At 37.4% G+C, this 18471-nt stretch overlaps 1 protein-coding gene across 1 annotated transcript in view; it reads right to left on the reverse strand.

Moving 5' to 3' along the window:
* The window catches only part of DCHS2 (dachsous cadherin-related 2), a gene marked incomplete at its 5' end in the record, with an annotated part of 172806 nt that overhangs the window by 14159 nt on the left and 140176 nt on the right, over positions 1–18471 (reverse strand). Inside the window, 3 exons of the mRNA XM_016144623.2 lie at positions 2052–2203; positions 5448–5659; positions 14682–14795. Coding sequence (XP_016000109.2) covers positions 2052–2203; positions 5448–5659; positions 14682–14795 — 478 coding nt within the window. The remainder of the gene's footprint in view (positions 1–2051; positions 2204–5447; positions 5660–14681; positions 14796–18471) is intronic.

Raw genomic sequence — 18471 nt, forward strand, 5'->3', positions numbered from 1 at the left:
GAAGGGCGGGCAGGGGTGGTAGCTGGCTGCCTCTGTCTCTGCATCTCTCTGTGGCTGTCTGTGTTCAGTTTGAGTTCAGTTCAATTTCTCTCAGTTCTCCCAGCCTTGAATTAAATTCTTTATGGAGAATTGGAGAGGAACACTTTTAAATATTGGGACCAATTCAAATGTTGGGAACATTGAAACTATGACGCAAATAGGAAAATCTGAAAGGAGTTAGATTTAATGGCTAATTAGGCTCCACTAAGTAAGAAGGACATCGTAACAGTAAGTCTACAATCAGGAAACACTTAGTTCCTGGAACATAGCAGACCTTCAATAATCTCTGAATTTATAATCACTCAGGTGGCAACTAGACTCAGATTCACCCGTAGTTATCTATGGAGAGCAAAAAAAAGCTTTATACTTTTTTTTGCTATAGAAACAAAACAAGCTTTATGCTTGCTATAGAAATGATGTGGCAGAGGTAGGTTTTAACATATTTATATAATCGATTTTAATATATTTATACAATAAAAGTATTATAATAATTGATTACACTAAAATATTATTGAAAAAATCCTACTGGTTAATGTAGGGTATGGTCTTAAACTTTTAAAAGGATTTTGAAGTAATATTTTGAAATATATTAAACAAAGAGAACTAAACAAAACTTTTAGAGTTTGAAAGTTTTTCAGAGTTTAATTAATCCAATCCTGCCAGTAATGACAGATCCCATCTTAATCAGCTCTCACGGCTCAGCCACAGGAGTATAGCACGCTCGCCTCATCAAAACGTAGGCAGCCTGGCCTAGGAGAATATTGACACTTAGGTCTTTCGCATACCTGCCCTCGTCCCCAAACAAAAAGTCAGCTCTATAGATTGCACAGTGGAAAGAGTGTGATTCGGAATCACGATCCCTGGCTATGAGTCCGCGTGTGACCATTAAATGGTCCTGTAACCCTGAGAAAGCCACCGCAGGTCTGTTGTCCTTTCGGTGAAAAAGAAAACGCCTAACTTAACCTCCCTGGGAGGTGACTGTGAGGATTAAAGAAAACACAGTATGTGGAAGGCCTTTTGGAAGAACATACAGAATTGTGACAAAAATATGAAGCCTATTAAAATAAGCAATAAGAAAGTCAAGCCTCTCTTTGACCTCAAGCTTCCCATGTGACCACTTCTAGAGAGACAAACAAGGTAAACAGTTTCTTATGTTTTCTTCCTGAAGTCATCCAATTACATGTGTACACTTTTACTCAAACAGACCTGCAGTACAGGCACTATAATACACGTTGATTTTGTCCACTTAGTCAAATATCCTAGAGCTCCATCTTCAAGGCACATACAAATATACCTCTTTTAAAATCAGTTTCATTATATTCCACAGGCGACTGGGCCATCATTCTTAAAGCTGTCCCCACTGACAGACTTTTAGGTTCCTTGATCATTTTTTTTTTTTTTTACAGACTAAGATGCCATAAATATCTCTGTATGTATGGCCAGAATTTTGTAGCACTGACATTTTAAATACCTAGAAGACTTGTAATGCTATTATTCTCTCTTTTATAGAATTCTAGATAAGGCCAGCATATTTTGGACTCAAGACAAAAATATATTTAATGTTGACTAAGTGCTTTTAATAAGATCATTTCTGTTAGAACACAGTACTGCTACAAGGACCTGATGACAGGATTATAATTTTGTACACGAAAAGTAAATAATTTAAAAAGAGCAATGTCGGTCTTCACTGTTAAAAACAAAAAACAATAACAACGAACATTTACAGAGTGCTCTATTATTCAGTAAGCATTTTAGTACCTAACAGCATCATAAATTCATGAAATCTTAGAACTAGGAGAAACGTTAAAGTTCTTCTAGTCTCATCACCTTTTCCAAAATTGCAAATCCTTTTCTAAGTTTCTTTCAATATATTGAAGGGGTGATCATAAGTTGGATCACAGGGAAAACATATTTTACAAATAAGCTTACACGATAGGAGGTCGTGCCCAAAGCAACGACATTGTCAGAACAAAGCAGAGAGCTAACCGAATGGATCTGCATCTGAGACAAACCTGTAGGAGCTGATGAACTCATAATCCAGAATCCCATCTGCTGTTATCACGCCGCTCAGTGCATCAATGTGGAATGCTTCTCCTTGGTTGCCCGAGAGAACAGAATATTCAATGAGGCCATTCAAGCCGCTGTCCAGGTCGGTAGCAAAAACCTGTCAGAAAGCAACTTTTCCATTAGATGAGGATTTAATCTGCATCAAGGAGTTACGTCTGTTTTTCAGAGAAACACATTCTGCATCACAGACTGTCAAACACATTTTTAAAACGGTGATAAAGCAATACCGACCAACTGCTAAAGCTTACATTTCACTTTGTAATAAAGTGGATAACAGGTTAGAAAATAAGCCTGCGTCCTCATTCAGAAAAACTTCCAAGTAACTTTCAGTAGGAATGGTACATTTTTGAGCTACAATTTTAGGCAAGAGGAAAAAATACTTGAAAAAATCTAATTTGCTTGGATAGAAGACCACCAATACTATATGTAGATTCAGGTGAGCACCAGAAAAGAGAAGAAATGATATAGGAACCCTCCACATAATGAAGGAAAATCCGTCATTTGCTTTTTTTTCTTGATTAAAGTATTGCCTATAAAATAAGCCACGTGTGGATTTTTTATATCATTAAAAGTCTCACTTTAAAAGGATCTTTAAATAGATGAAACAAAATCTCAATTTAGTGCTAACAAATTTACCTCCTGGTCATTTATGTAATGAGTTATCAAAGTAGTGTTCAGGACAAAATGAAAAGTTTTTTAAATTTATTTATTTTTATTATGGTGACATTGGTTAACGAAATCCGGTAAGTTTCAGGTGTACAATTTAGCAGTAAGGCATATATGTATATATATTGCATTATGTCAAAATGAAAAATTTTGTATTGGTCTCCATGGAGATATATCATTTAGTCTGTATTACATTCTGATCACAAAACTATCAGTGGATTTAAGATCTTTTTAATGAAAGAGTTGACAAATTAATTTTAAAATGTTTTAAACTTATTTTTATCCTCTATGCCCATCAGACTTGGCCTCAGCTCATGTCGCCTGTCACCTCTCTCCTGGGTGATTATACTGATGCCCTTGTGGGTTTTTGCTTCTACTTTCCCACCCTCTCAGCCTATCCTTCGCACTGCTGGCAGAATTCTCAGGGGATCTAAGTGGCCCAAGTGGTGTGCTCAGGCCAACATGAGAAGGGCACACGGCCAGCCATTTGGTACAGAAAGGCAGCTATACACAGTTCCAGGAAGAGAAACTCATCCGTATCTGGGCAGTAGGAAGTTTATCATGTCCCCTAGGGCCATATACTTAAAAGTGTTCTAGAGCAGGTCTCCAAGGAGGTATATCAGTTCAGGTTTAGGGTATCCACCAGCAACATATATCCCCTATAGCTAACTTCACCAGGATAGAAATGTATCAGAAAGACAGGCACAGTACGGGAACCTGGACAGCTCCAGGGTATAGCTTTTTTCTAATTGTGACCATCGAGACGAAGCAACTCTAACTTATCTCTGTCCTGGTGTCCTCACCACTCAAGATTCAATTTCCAGGGAGAGAAAGTCTCTCTGAGACTGAGGCGAGGTGAGGGGCAGATCGCTATCTTGATGGACAATCCCACCCAGACTGCACCCCAGAGAGGACAGTTTCTAATGAAAGTCTGGGAGGTTGTAACCAAAAGGGGGGAACATGGGCAAGGTGCTGGCAAAAGGCAAGAAGTAACTACCAAGAGCTCCAGAGTCCTCTACATTTTTACTAATCTTAACAGGACATAGGAAAATGGCAGCTCTAGCCTCCTGGAATGAATGATCTAAAAATGTGAAGAGCGAATCTCCTTGAATCCATCCCTGACTCCATCTTCTCAAAGTTTGACATAACTTGAATCACGGGTAGGTGGGGCTCTCCCGTACCGTGTACCTGGGCTTTAAGTCTGTTGTCACCTTTGTGTATTCCACAGAGAGGAGTCAGTCTGGCTCTCTCTATAGTTTAGCATGTGTGACAAAGAAGTACAATGTAGCAACACTACGGCACGGGGATCCTCTGTGACAAAATAGGCCCCACAGTGGCCCTGGAGGCATATGTCAGCCCCACCTTAGAGGCATCACCGGGCAGGAGTGATACGGGCTGGGAAAAGCAAAAGACCTCACCTTCTTCTTAAACATCCCAGCCATGGCTAACACTGGAAGTAAAGGCATGGCGCTTCTGGAACAGGCTGGCGACTGGAGCGATTCAGCAACCAGCACACAAAATACATCTGCAAAAATAGCACAGGGAATCCTCCATCTCCTGGGCTGTGTGGGAGGCTCAGAGCCACACCTCCAGGACTGCTGAGATGCTGGTTTGGTTTGCACCAAAGAGGCGAACATGTGTGCCAGGTGCTGGGCCGGCAGTCATAAGAAAGTGCCTGTCTATTCGGGTGAAGGTGGCCTCACAGTGAAGAGCCGCTGGAGGTCTTGCAGAAAGTGCATAAATGAGCCATGTAGGTACCTGAGCCCACCTAGGCTAGAGGGAAAGGGGCGTAATAGTTCTTCGGTGCCGGCTCGCAGCAGCGAGGTTATAGAGGCCAAAGGGAATGCCCCACTTTGTTGCTGACTTTGTCAGGAAGATAGTTTTATACTAGTTTCCTTTGCAGATCCTCAAGAGATTGCAGATTTCTTAATGTTCAGGTTTTTGAATGCAAAGCATCAATTTGATGGTGAGGAGAAAGGTAAAAATGGGCTCTTGTCCTGCGCAGGAAGAGAGACTACCAAGGATGGGTGGGTTTCAGAGCCTGAATGACACTGCTGGTGCCCAGACTCTCTTTGAGGGCCTGGAGCTTTTCCTGAAGAGGGCGAGGCCAGAAAACAGTGGCTCTGTGCCTTTCACACTTGAAACACCTGCAAATCTCAGACCTGGAGAGTTCTCCCACGCGTCCGTGCCTCAGTTCACACCGTCTGCAGCAACTCCCAGCAAATGCCTAGTTGCCCTTTAAGATCTAGCACAAATATCATTCTTCTGTGAAGCCTTATGTTTTTTGCCAGGAAGAGTTTATGTCTCCTCTTTTCTTTACAACATTATGTGCACACTTCTATTATAACATTAAATATATGCATTTAAATTATATACTTACATTTCTGACCTGCCCACTAAATTGCATGCATTGATAAGATGAGTTTATTTTTGTGCCCGTACAGATTCCATGCTAGCGTTCGACAGAGACCCCAGAACAAGAAGAAGAGTGAACTCAGAAACTCCAGACTTACTTTATCTAAGATTTCATTCATTTATCAAACATCGTACATGCCCTGCAAACATTTAAATTTTAATTACGTGCTGGGAAAAAAAGGCCTTAGATATTTTGAGGCGCATTGATTCATAGTAATTCATTCACACACATGTAGATACACAAAATGTGTTTCTGTTACCTGTACAACGTGAGCATTGTAGAAGTGGCCTTCAGACACTGACACTTGGTAAATGCTTTGCTCAAAGTGCGGTAAATTATCATTCACATCTAATATCGAGACGGCTACTTTGCTGTAGGCTCTATGCCCACTATTTTCAGCTAAAACGATGAGTCGTACTTCTTTTCTGACCTCAAAATCAAGAAACTTGGGTTCTTTCACAGTGAGTTCTCCTATTTTTATTCCCAGGGAGAAAAAAGAAAAAAAGAAAAAAAATGTTGTAGTTATTAATTAAAAAGTCACAAATCACCTTTGGCTCATATGCTCACATGCTCACCAGTCTTTCAAAGTCGCCCATTGGTTGACCTCCCTTACTGATTGATTGGGGTTATTATGGGAAAAAATTGAAGGCTGGTAGATATTTGCAAGGTTCAAACACATAGGAGGGGAAAGAAACTATAAAATATCTGGGCACTATCTCTTAAATCGTCCTTCCCTCTCCATATTTGGTCTATCACCGCGCCTGGAAAGACTACTTTTCAAACATTTCTTGAATCCACCTCTCTTCATCTTCACTTCTCCTGCCCTCCTTTGAGTCACTGGCATTTCCCATCTTGTCGCCTGCATTAGCCACTTAACTTATTTCCCCACAAACCCAGCTCTCATTCTGAATTAAACAATAAAAAATGATGTCATCGTTGTCCAGCGTCAAACCCTTCAAATGCTTTCCGCAGCTATTATGATAAAGTTCAGGATTTTTTCTTCCAAAGGACCTCCCCCATCTCAGAAGTCTCATTTGTGTCGTTCTCCATTTTGATCTCTGCTCTCGTCAAAAATTCATAAAAATTCCTCAAATGCTCATTCCACGCTTTTCCACCTGCCTGGAATAGTCCTCCACTTTGGTGCTTCCTTGGGGATCTTTCCGGACCACCCATCCCCCGAACCATTGCAATGTGAGCACCCAACAGTCTCTCCTCAACGCCTGCTTGTACCTTGTTCACCTGCTTCAGTCTAGTTACTCCTGGTGATCTAGAAGTTTCTTAGCAATCACATCCCCAGTACCTAGCTCAAGGCCTGACACACCAAAGGTACCCAATAACACTTGTTACATTTTCATGTAAAAAAGAATAACAAGGCTAGGAAGTGACCAATAGGGGTTATGCCATGTTCAAATTCTTCCCCAGAATTAAGAAAATCTCTCCCCTGATATAATTTCCTTCTTTAGTTTCTACTGTCTTTTCTTCTTTTTTTTCAACTAAATTCCTTACTGAATTTATTGTTATTGTTATTATCCTGATTTACTTGGTTCCGACTGTCAGAAATTCTATCAAATGGAGATTTGTTGAATGAGTTCTGATTTGGAGTTTGAGAAACCTGAAACCAAGTGTAGATCTTAGACCCGGCTACTTAATTTGGGTAGCCAGGCGACTTCATCTGGCTTCACCATGACCAAATTTGTGACCTGGAGTAAGTTATTCAGGTTTTACAGAGCTGAGTCTCCTCTTCTGTAAAATGGGCCTTGTTAACAATGACTTGATAAGGTTGCTGTGAGACTATAGTTCATATTTAGAAGGTTTCTTTGCAGTCAAATGGTGTGGATGCTAGTGTTCAACCCACGTGTCTCTTCCCCTCTATCATCAAATATGGATTTAATATCTTTATGACCTCCGAATTTAGAAAGAGGAAATTGAATAACCATGGACGATTAGAAGTTTGATCTTCTGCTAAAAGGACCTGTACTGTTTCAGGTCACGTGGTCTGAAAGCCGCAGTTCTCAGTGCTGCATCTGAGCCATTTTCCCTAGATAACCAACCTAATCCGAGAAAACTTCAGGCTGTCATGTACTTGTCTGGATGCTGACGGGAATCATATCCTGTTCTAATATTCTAACTTAGATACTGAGTGGAGGTTTTATAGCTTCTGTTTTGGTATTTAATAAATGAAATGTTTATATTCTATATGAAGAACTCACCATGCAACAATTTCCAATTTCATAAAATCATTTTCATTTAGTGTCATTAGATTTAGTTACCAATTTGGAACTAAAACCAAATTACTTTTACAAACCACAGTCCAATGTTACCAACACCCTTAACAGAAAATTTAGAATAAATCTAACTATTGGCAGCTGGAGAATGATTAAGCTGCATTTTGATGAGCTGGTAATGAAAGAAGCTGGTCTTTAAAAACCTCTATGAAGCAAGGGCTGAGCCCGTGCCCACCCTCCCCCCCGCAAATGGCAGAGGAGGCCTGTCTGAGGTGGGTCCAAAGCTCTCATCTGGAGCTCTGTCTCTACCACAGAGCACTCAGCTTGGGATCATGTGCTGTTACTATTAGCACAGGGAAAATACAATAGAAATGCTATACTAAATTGCCAGTGTCAGTTAGTAGAAAGTGTGCCAATTATAGTGCAGATCAAAGTGGATTTTTTAATAAAAGGCCTTGTTTGGGCTTTGATAATTGGAATTTTGCACTTGGAATGAATCTGCAGTCCTAATGCTTTCCTTGCTTGGTTTTTATTTTGGGTATAATAATTGGCATATGCTGTGAAAGTTATGTAAGTAGAAAAGACAATAACCACTCTGTGAGATAATTCACGGCTGGCACACCTACTAGATCCATATTTTGCATGGAGTGATATATGAGTATTTTTCTCAGAGAAATCAAGGATTTACCGTCACCAATGAGATAAAAGTACTCGCAGGCTCTGTCTAACAGTGCGGGCAGAAGTCCATGTTTTCATTAGAGTAAGGGCCTCACAATACCAACTTCATGCTCATTCTCATATGTTAGAGTGCCAGTTATATAACAACTTGAGAATTAAACTGTAGTGATATTTTCCTTCTGATATATGTACAGATATAGCTTTTGTCCAAGTCATAAAATACACATCAAAATGAGATTAAGAGTCTTCAGATGCTAAATGCTCGGTAGCATACTCAAGTTACTTCATGTTACTTCATCAGTCAGTTATAAACTCTGCACATGTGTATTGTATACAACCACAGCAGAATGCAGTATTTATGTCCAAATGCTTTTAAACTCTCTCCTGTTGAAACTGCATCATTGACACATTGGGAGTTTGGTCATTTTTGTTTTATGTCACTCTAACAAATAATGAAATGAATATTACCATCTGTTGACATATACAACATCAGTCAGACTCCAAAATTCCTGTTTTAGGCAGTGAGTAGTAGATGTTTTTTAAGGTAAAGTGACAAGAAGTTTGGATACAAAAGTAAACCTTTGGTTTGTGACTATGGAACAGAGGGCAAACTCTGGCGCAGACAGACAGAACACACAGTTCTCACCAGAGAGCTACCTAACCATAACTTACTCAACCAATAACTAATAATATGGTTTTCTCACATTTTTATCCTTAAGAAAAGTGACCACAATGTTACAGAACAACTTCACTGATTTGTCATACATACCAGCTTTATATATTAACTGGTATATGGTTGAAAATATCTACATTCTTAAAACCTATATTAGGTACCTTTAGACACAAGTTTAACAATGATGTGACAAAAGTGGCATGAGAGATGAATGTAATATCATAACGGAAGACTTAAAAAAAAATTTCTTGACAGCAGTGTGGTAAACAATATATTGAAATGATCCTCATAATAAAATCAACTAAAACGCTTGACAAATGATGTGTGTGTAGGTGTGTGTGTGTGTGTTAACATATATTATTTAGTTGATATAGTAGTAATAAATTCTTAGAGGAAAAAAAGTAAATGAAAACCATAATCTGGGGAGGTAAGCAAGCTCTAATGCAACCTCCTTCTTTGAAATCAACTCTGATAGCTACACAGGGTGTGGAAAACAAAAGAAGCCTGAACCCCCAAAAAAGGTGGGTTCCTATTTTCTAACAGGAAAACCAGAGTAGAGCTATAAACCCAAAGGCTAGCTATGCTGCAAATGAGTGATCATTATTAAAACAAAATCAACTTTAAAACGGATGCACAGAAACTTGCTTGTCTTGACCATGGTGTTGGTTGGAAAGGTCTCTGCTAAGAATTCATTAGCAAAGGTCTCTGCTAAGAATTCATTAGCTTAGGCCTGAATTTGTGATAGTCATACTACCATAGCTATATTTTTTATGATCCTCAAAAATTAAGTTTCAGCTAGTCTTTGCTCAATGATGTGTCCAGGTGATTTTCAAAAGGGAGAGCAAATCCTTTCTAAAGGGCACACATTCAAGCCAGGTTTCAAAGATCCTAAAAAGAAAGAGTTTAAAGGACAACAAAAAGCTCATAACTAACGAATACAACAATCACAGAGAAATAAGGCACCATGAATGACAGCAGGCAAATCCATAGATAGCAGAATAAATCTTCAAAGACTTAAGATGCTAGAAATATTGGAAACAGAATATATAACTTACATATGGTTTACATATATAAAAAAGAAGCTTGGAAACATGAGCAAGAAACAAGAAATTACTTTTCGAAAAGATCGAGAAGAGTTGAAAAATAACCCAAGAGAATTTCTGGAAATAAAAAATATAGTAGTTCCCTAGACTGAAAAGAAAAGGGACAAAGATAGGAAAAATACAAAAAAAAAAGATGTAGAAGACAGTGGTATGGCTCAATACTTGTCTAACTAGATTTTTTAAAAAAAGATACAAGGAAATGGTATATACATCAAAAGCTAATTTCTTAATGTAACAATTGGAAACTAGAAGACAGTAGGATAATATCTTTAAAAAGACGAGAGAATGTAACTATGAATCTAGAATTCTAAGTCCAACAAAAATATCTTTTAAAAACAAGGTTTAAATGAAGACACTTTTAGACAACCAAAATCTGATAAAGTTTACTACAATAAACTCTCACTAAAGGATGTACTTCGGGCAGAAAGTAAATGATGCTTAAGTCTGAGATGTAGGAAAGAAAATGGAGCAAAGAGAGGAGCAAAGAAGCAGCTAAAACTATTTAAAAATATTTATAATGCCAAATGTGAATGAACTAAAACAGTGGTCAACGAAAGCCTATAAGTTGAAAAAGAGATTGGAAGACAAAGAATTCTAAGTCTCTTGTATTATTCAGAAGCAAAATATTGATTAGTTAGACTTTAATTATGCATGTTTAAATAGCTATGCTAACCACTAAAAGAAGAGAAATAGCTATATAACTTCCAACAAACACAGGGAAAAATAGTCATTTTTCAGATAATTTTATGTTGAATATACAAAAAACATCCAAATAAGAGTTTACAAGTTTGCTAGATACAAAATTAAAATATAAAGCTAATTCAAGTATGCATACCAGAGCTACCAGAAAAAGCATTTTTCCTTTACTTTAGCAAGAAAAAGTATAAAGTGCTTTGGCTAAATCTCACAAAAAAAAATATACAAATATGCAAGGCTGCTATATAAAAGAATTAAAGCCTTATTAAAATGTATTAAAGAAAAAAAATGGTGTGATTTTCTATATTAATCCTAGCTTAGAAGATAACTCTGTAAAGATATAGGTTTCCCCAAACTGATATTTAGATTAATAAAATTCAAATAAAAATTCCAACAACCGAAATGTCAGTAGATGCATGGATAAAGCAAATGTAGTGTGTACATGCAAAGGTATATTAATCAGCCTTCACAAAGAGAAAATTCAGTAATAGGTGACAACGTGGATGAAACTTGAAGACGTTATGTGAAGTGAAATAAGCCAGCCACGAAGAGATAAATACTTCATGATTCCACCCATACGAGGTATCCAACATAGTGGAGCTCACAGAAGCAGGGAGTAGAGGGGTGGTTGCAGGGGCTGAGGGAGAATGAAATGCGGGATGCTGTTCGATGGGTGTGGAGCGTCTGTCATGCGAGATGGGCAAGTCCTGGAGATCCACTGCACTCGCCTTGCCTTCTGCGAACGAGACTGCATTGTACACTTCGAAACTGGTTAAAAGGCGGAGCTCATGTTAAATGTTATCACAATATTTTTAAAAAATGTAACTCAAAAAAAAACTTTTAGGAGATTATTATTATCTATAATGCGCAGCTATATAGGGTTATGTGAGATTTCAGAGGAGGGCATCATGGCCTGATGATTAAGTTACTTAAATTCTAAATTGGAGCTATATGACTTTTTAAAAATATTTTCTTTGCTAATTTAGGTGAGGCTGCATATTAAATGTGCATGCCATTGTTATGTGGGTTATGCGCATAAAGATATGGACAGCTGTATATCACTCCAAAATTTATGAATAAATCTCCTTTCCTTGGGGAAAAAAATCCTAATAGGCGTGTGTGTGTGTGTGTGTGTGTGTGTGTGTAAAACCTGACAAGCGAAATCAATGATTTATATTAGAGCAAAGGGCCAGTAACAGCTATTAATATATTCATAAAGAAGAATATGAAGATTGGCTAAATATTGGAGGTGGGGGTGTAAGCTTTCCTGATATGAAGACTTATTATAAAACCCATGTATATAAGAGTGTGTGGTATCAGTGTGTGGAAAGACAAAGAAATGAATGAAAAAGGGTGATAGTCCAGTAAAAAGTCATGAAAACATGTATATGACAATGGTGGTACTGCAGATCACAGGAAAAGAGTATTGCCATTAGAATATGAAAGGAAATGAAAATGAAAGGAAAAATAACTTATTCCTAACTGACGTAAAACCCAAAAATCAATTCTAGATGCCATAAAGATATAAATGAAAAACACAGGAAAGTTATAAAAATTTTAAAAGACATTGTGAGAACATCTCAATGATCTCAGGGTAGGGAAGAATTTCTTAAACAACTTACAAAAAGGCCAAATCACTAGTTAATTCTAATTCATTAAAATCAAAGTATGCCATTAAGAGAGCGAAAGGCAAGTCGCAAACTGTTAAAAATATATTTCCAAAAATAAAAAAAAAAAACAAGGGATAAATACTAATAAAATATATTTAAAATCCTTATACTTCGAGAAGAATAACACAAATATCCCAGTAGGAAATTAGGCAAAGAATCCCAATATGCATTTTTTACATAGGCGAAAATAGGAAATGGGCGATAAACTATGAAAAATGCTCAAATTCATTAATAATAACAGAAACACAAATTACAACTATAGTGAGATATCATTTCACACCCAGCAGATTGGCAATAGAAAGGAGGCTGTGACCAACTGTGATAGCTGTCATTCAGTGCTGGTGGAATGGGAAGTGAGACAGACCACTTCATAAAACAATTTGTCACTACCCGTAAGCTGAACAATGCACCTTCTGATCTACATGCTCTTGGGCCTACAGAACTCCTTACCTATGCACCAGGAGGCATGCATGAGATTGTCCCTAATAGCATTTGACATTATATACCCAGACAGGAAAACCTCACTGCCCATCAACAATAGAATGGATGGGAAGTTGTGATACAAACTTACAACAAACTACAATAAAGAAATGAAAATGAGAGAACCCTAATTACACGCATTAACATAAAGGATTCTAAGTTTGAATTTAAAAATGTAATCCATTGGGCATGAATCCATTTATATAAAATTCTAAGATAGGCAAAATTAAGCAGTTTTTTTTTTTATGTAAGCCACAAGGGAATGGTTATTTCTGAAGGACATTGGTGAGCCTAGAACAGCAGGAAAAAAACGTTGCAATTAGAGAAGGGGACAAAGGGTATATTGATGACAATGGTCATGTTCTTTTTTATAACCTTGGCAACGAGTAGGTCCATATCATTCTTTGCTCTTTCTCTTTATTGTGTTCCTCAGGGTTTATGCACCATAAACTATTGTAAAAATGTTGAGCAAAGGAATCAAGTGTTAGTAAAGTACCTTCAGCATGATTCTATTATGATGTTTAAATCAAGGTAAACTAAATAACTTATCGTTTAGGGATTCAAACACTGGGAAAATTTAATGAAAAAATGGGCAGAAATCAATACCAAATTCAGATTACTGATTACCTCTGGGGTGCAAGAGGAGGCATGTGAGAGGGTAGGGACACACAGGGGACTGTCCCGAGGTTCTAGTCTTAATGTCTCATCTTTAGAGACTGGTGGCAAATACATAGGTTTTCATTTTACTATTGTCCATTACACAGTATTATATGTCTTAACCTATCTTCTTGTAGCTATTTCGTGATAAAATTTTGAAATAAATTCCAACATAAATAAATAACTACTTAATGGAAAAATAGTTTTCTGTGAATGACCTCTTTGAACTAACTTTAGGGATATTTTATCTGTATTTTAATGAGATACTCTAGAAAAAATAAGGCCAAGCCTGGGCCGTGTCAGGAGCGAGGTGGCCGAAGGATTTGGGTAGCCTGGGAAAATACACAAACTCTGCTTCCTTCTTCCTAAAGTTTCCAATCTTAGCTCTTTTCCCAGAACCCTCAGATACCTACACTGCTAGAAACTTAAGGCCTCATGATATTCACAGTGGCCCTCTCGCCAAAAGGCTTCCCACACCGCTTTTTATCCAGATGATGTGAAGAGGCAAAGACTTATAACAGACCACCTCAGAAAGCTCCTGACCAAAGGTCGTGCGGATCAAAAAGTCATAAGGGATCTGCTTAAGAAATTACTCCCTCTCAATTCTTCCCATGTGCATGTAGTACGGATTAAATAAGGCAGTTCCATGGTAATATAGAAATTATTAAAAACATTCTTCTTGAGGTTTGACAACGAAGCGGTAGATATGTATCTACTACATAGTTGTTAGTCAAAAAAAGCATGTTTCAAATAATCAATTGGTATTCATTTAAAACACAATAATGGTCTTATTAAAGCTAAATTTAATACATGCTGTATTTGGAAGTAATTTCTTTACCACCACATAGAAATCTTTCCAGCTGCCCTTTTTCGTTGCGTTGTTGACATTCAGTGGCAAATTGGAAGAATCTGATGAAAATTCCCCCAGGCTAGACATGTGTGCTTATTTTCAATTCAAACTCAATATCAATGATCTTCCTACTATATTTCCAATTCTCCCAAATTGGTGGGTATATTATAAGTAGAAACCAATTTATCTTTAAAAATTCAAAGAGTAGAATAGGAACTGTCTAATTTGGAAATGTGAAGTATAGAATTCTTAGCGAGTACATGTAAATAAATAAATAGTTCTGGATTTCCTGTAATTTCTCATTAGCTATCATAAAAAACTCTGTCTTATTTAACTCTTAAATGATTTACCTATAACAATCTCTACCTTTCAAAATTTGAGTTTCCTTTAGAGAAGTATTTTTTACTAGTAATATTAAATGAAGCCAGAAACAAAGCTGTTATGTGATAGAGAAGACTTACCTGAATTGGAGCACAGAGAAAAAACTCCATCTTCGTTTCCACTAAAAATTGAATATTTAATGCTGTCTTGAATTGAGTCAAGAGCCAAAGCTTTTACAGTCACAATAGAGGTACCTATAAAAATTAGGTTTAGAAAAATTAGGAAAAGAAAATTTCAGGGAAAAACAAGAGCAAACACTGGGTATTTATTATTTGCCTACTACACTTCCGTTTGTTCATTCATTCAGTGATTACTTATTGAGGGTCTTCGATAAGCCAAATCCCATGTTAGGTGCTGGGGATATATAACGACAAACAAAATAGAAAAGATTTCTGTCCTCATGGTGGTTATCAGCTAATGAAAGGAGGCAGACAATAAACCATTAAACAAATACATAACTGAGGTAGATTTCAGATGTGCTGAGTTCCCTGGAAAGAAGGAAACAAGGTTATGTGACAGAAAACACTTATTTTGTGGGGGAGGGGACACTCCTTTGGAGAGGCCTCAGAGGAATGGCATCCCATTTGATCCTTGAAGCATGAAAAGCCATATTAAGACCCGGAAGAAAAGGATTCTAGGGGAACTGGATCGCACCGGAAGGGGTCCCAGAATCTCTTTGGGCTGCATGTTAGCACTCCGCTGTCTTCATGTGCATCATCCTGTGCCCTTTGCTGCTCCCCTCTGTGTTGCTTCCTGTCCTGGCTGTCCACTCGTCTCCATCCTATGACTGCCTGTCCTGGTTTTTCTCTTTTGAAGTATTTTTCATTTAATAAACTTTATTAAGGTATAATTTGCATATAATAAATGCACATATTTTAAGTATACAGGCCTGTGAGATTTGACAACTACATATACCTGTGTAACTACCATCATGCTCGAGATATAGAAGATTTCTCTCACTCCAAAAAGTTCCTTCACATGCTTTTACAGTCTGTTTTCTCTCACTTCTGGCCCCAGGTAATCACCGATCTGCTTTCTGAAACTCTAGATTAGTTTTGCTTCTAAAATTTCACATACATGTACATCATACAGTCTCTTGCTCCTTTTACTCAGCATAATATTTTGAGACTCAACCATGTTATTCTGTGTATCAAGAATTGCCTCCATTTTTATTGCAAAGTAGTATTCTACTGAATGGACAAACCACAATTTTTTATCCCTTCATCTATATACGGGCATTTGGATAGTTTCCGGTTTGGGGCTATTATGAATAAAGTTGCTATATGTATTAGTATTTGTCTGGACACATGTTCTCATTCCTCATGGGTGAATGTCTATGTTAAGTGTATGTTTAGCTTTCTAAGAAACCACCAGACTATTTTCCCAAGTGGGTGTATCATTTTATGGTCCTGCTAGCAATATATGGGGATTCCAGTTGCTTCTCAACCACCGGTATTGTCAGTCTTCTTAGTCTGCCATCTTTGTGGATGTGTAGTAGTATCTTACTGTGGTTTTAATTTTAGTTTCCATGATGTCTGATGATGCTGAGCATCTTCTCATGTGCTTATTGGCCATTTCTACCCCCTTTTTAATTTATCTTTGTTCTTTGGCTTTTTCTCTATTTTCCCACCACTTCTGAGAAAATTTTTCATAGTCCTTTACAGGACTTAACCCTCTTATCTTAGGCCTATAACTTCAGTCATCCACTGTAGACTCTCACTTTGGCAATGACCTCTGCCAGCCCTCTTACTTTCATCCTACCCTATAAGATGATATCTATTTTTAAAGGTGTGCATGTTATACTCAGTGGGAAGAGATGGGAAAGGGGTGGACTCCGTAGAAGGCTCTTTCGCTGCTGAGCATGCAGCAATGGGGACCTGATAAACAATGGTGTCAGCAAGGCGCAAGAGGAAAAGTGAAAGGAAACATTTTACAAGGAGATATGGTGTCAGAGATGAGTACAAAGCAGGGCTCATTAACTCATAAGCCTTTGGATAAAGAAGGAAGGATGGACAAACAAAGCAGCCAGATGGGTGGAGGAGGCCAGACACTGCCTGGTGTGTCCGAGGCACTCAGCCTCAGCTCATCACCGCAAGCAGGCAAAGTGTAAATTAGGCTTCTCGAGATTCTGGTTTTCTTTTTTTTTTTTTTCAAAAAAAGTTCAAAAATTCATATTTACTTTTTCAATTCCTACAAGTCAGAAAACAATGTAATTTAGGGCAAAAAATAAAAAATAAAAAAATAACCACATGGGTTGAAAAACACATAGCGGTGGCCTGACTACAGTTTTGAGTCTGCCTATTTACCATCTCTGATAAAGAAGGTGAGTCTCTATTTTACCAGCTCATCTAGCACTTAGATGGTAGTGCTTATTTGTCACACCTGAAGAGACTGATCTCATCTCTTGCAAAGTTGGACTAAATTCTGTGAGGGTAGAGGTTTTCTATATATTTGTATTCTACTTATTTCCATAACTCTAGATTAGTGTTTCCTTTACAATTTCGTATATTTGCAAGTCATATAGCTTTCTCCTTTAGCTATTATTTTGAGATGCAAGCACGTTCTGTGTATCAAAAGTTCGTCCCTTATACATAATTAGTGCTTAATAAGTATGGGCAGAAGGGTGGTAACAGAGGAGACAGAGAGAGGAAGCGAGGGAGGAAGGCGGCCACTATAGTGTTCTAGCCTGAAACATTTAAAAATTGCTTCTCTGCCTACAGGGCCCTTTTAAGCCAGCAGCAATTTTTTGTTTTTTAATTACGCAAGGTTATAATACCAAATCTATCTGATAATGGAATTTGCAGTAGCTGAAAAAAAACAGCATGTATTTAAGATCTCTGCTGGATCTTCTCCTTGAATCCTACTACACAGGCCTCAGGCAAGAAGCTTGAAACCCATCCTGCTGGAGGTTATAGTGAAAATGATCCCTAAACCAAGCCAAATTGTAACATTTTCCTTCTAGAAACTTAGAAGTGCCTTACTAAAAAGAAGAGAAGAATGAAAAGGCCCTGGAACAGTATTTTCCCCAGGAGCCTTTTCAATACTTAACACCCAAAGAAAAATGCAATGGGTGCTATAAATACTAATAGAAATAAGTATGTGATATTGTCTGCAAAACTGAAAATTCATCGAAAAAGGCATAAAACAGAATTCATTATGGAGAATGAACAGGAAAACCCAAACTAAATGTTATTCTCTTTAAAAACATTATGTTTAACATAAACTGTGACAAAGTTTAAAAGTCATTTATCAGGTTTCCAAACTGTTTCTCTTTTCAAGGCTGTTACAAAATCATTTACTAACAAAGTGAAGGATTTTATTTAATCCGGTAGAATCGAGTTACCACACATGTTGAGAACTCTTTCAAATTGCTTTATAATCTGATGCTTATTTTGTTATATTTCAGGAGACATACTGTTAATATAAAAATGTCTTATATTTTTTGGTAAGAATGTGCCTTCACAGCAGGGCAGGATGTTTTATCTTCAGTGCTCAATCACTGTTCTGTGCTTCCTGATACAATTTGTATTTTAAACATAGGAAATTTTATTTCAACTGGCTTGTCATATATTCTTAAGAATGGTAGTAAGAAGAAAAACAGCTATGCAGGCAAGATGTACAGTCTTGCTGACAGCCTTTTCTTCTTGGGTTAGGATGCTTATTATATGCCCAATTACAAAAGAAAACATGGAGATCACTTGCATGTTAGAAGAACAAAAACGAGTACAGAATTGTGGGTAAGAATCACATATGGCCTCTTCTCTTTCACAAAAGGAAAAAGCTTATTTTTATTGCAAACAAAATGTTCATAATGCCAATGAAATTGTAGCACAAAAAGAATTTCATTCAATTGAAATATTTTGAACTGGA

This window comes from Rousettus aegyptiacus, unplaced genomic scaffold, assembly GCF_014176215.1.
Source record: "Rousettus aegyptiacus isolate mRouAeg1 unplaced genomic scaffold, mRouAeg1.p scaffold_m13_p_16, whole genome shotgun sequence".
Lineage (NCBI taxonomy): Eukaryota > Metazoa > Chordata > Mammalia > Chiroptera > Pteropodidae > Rousettus > Rousettus aegyptiacus.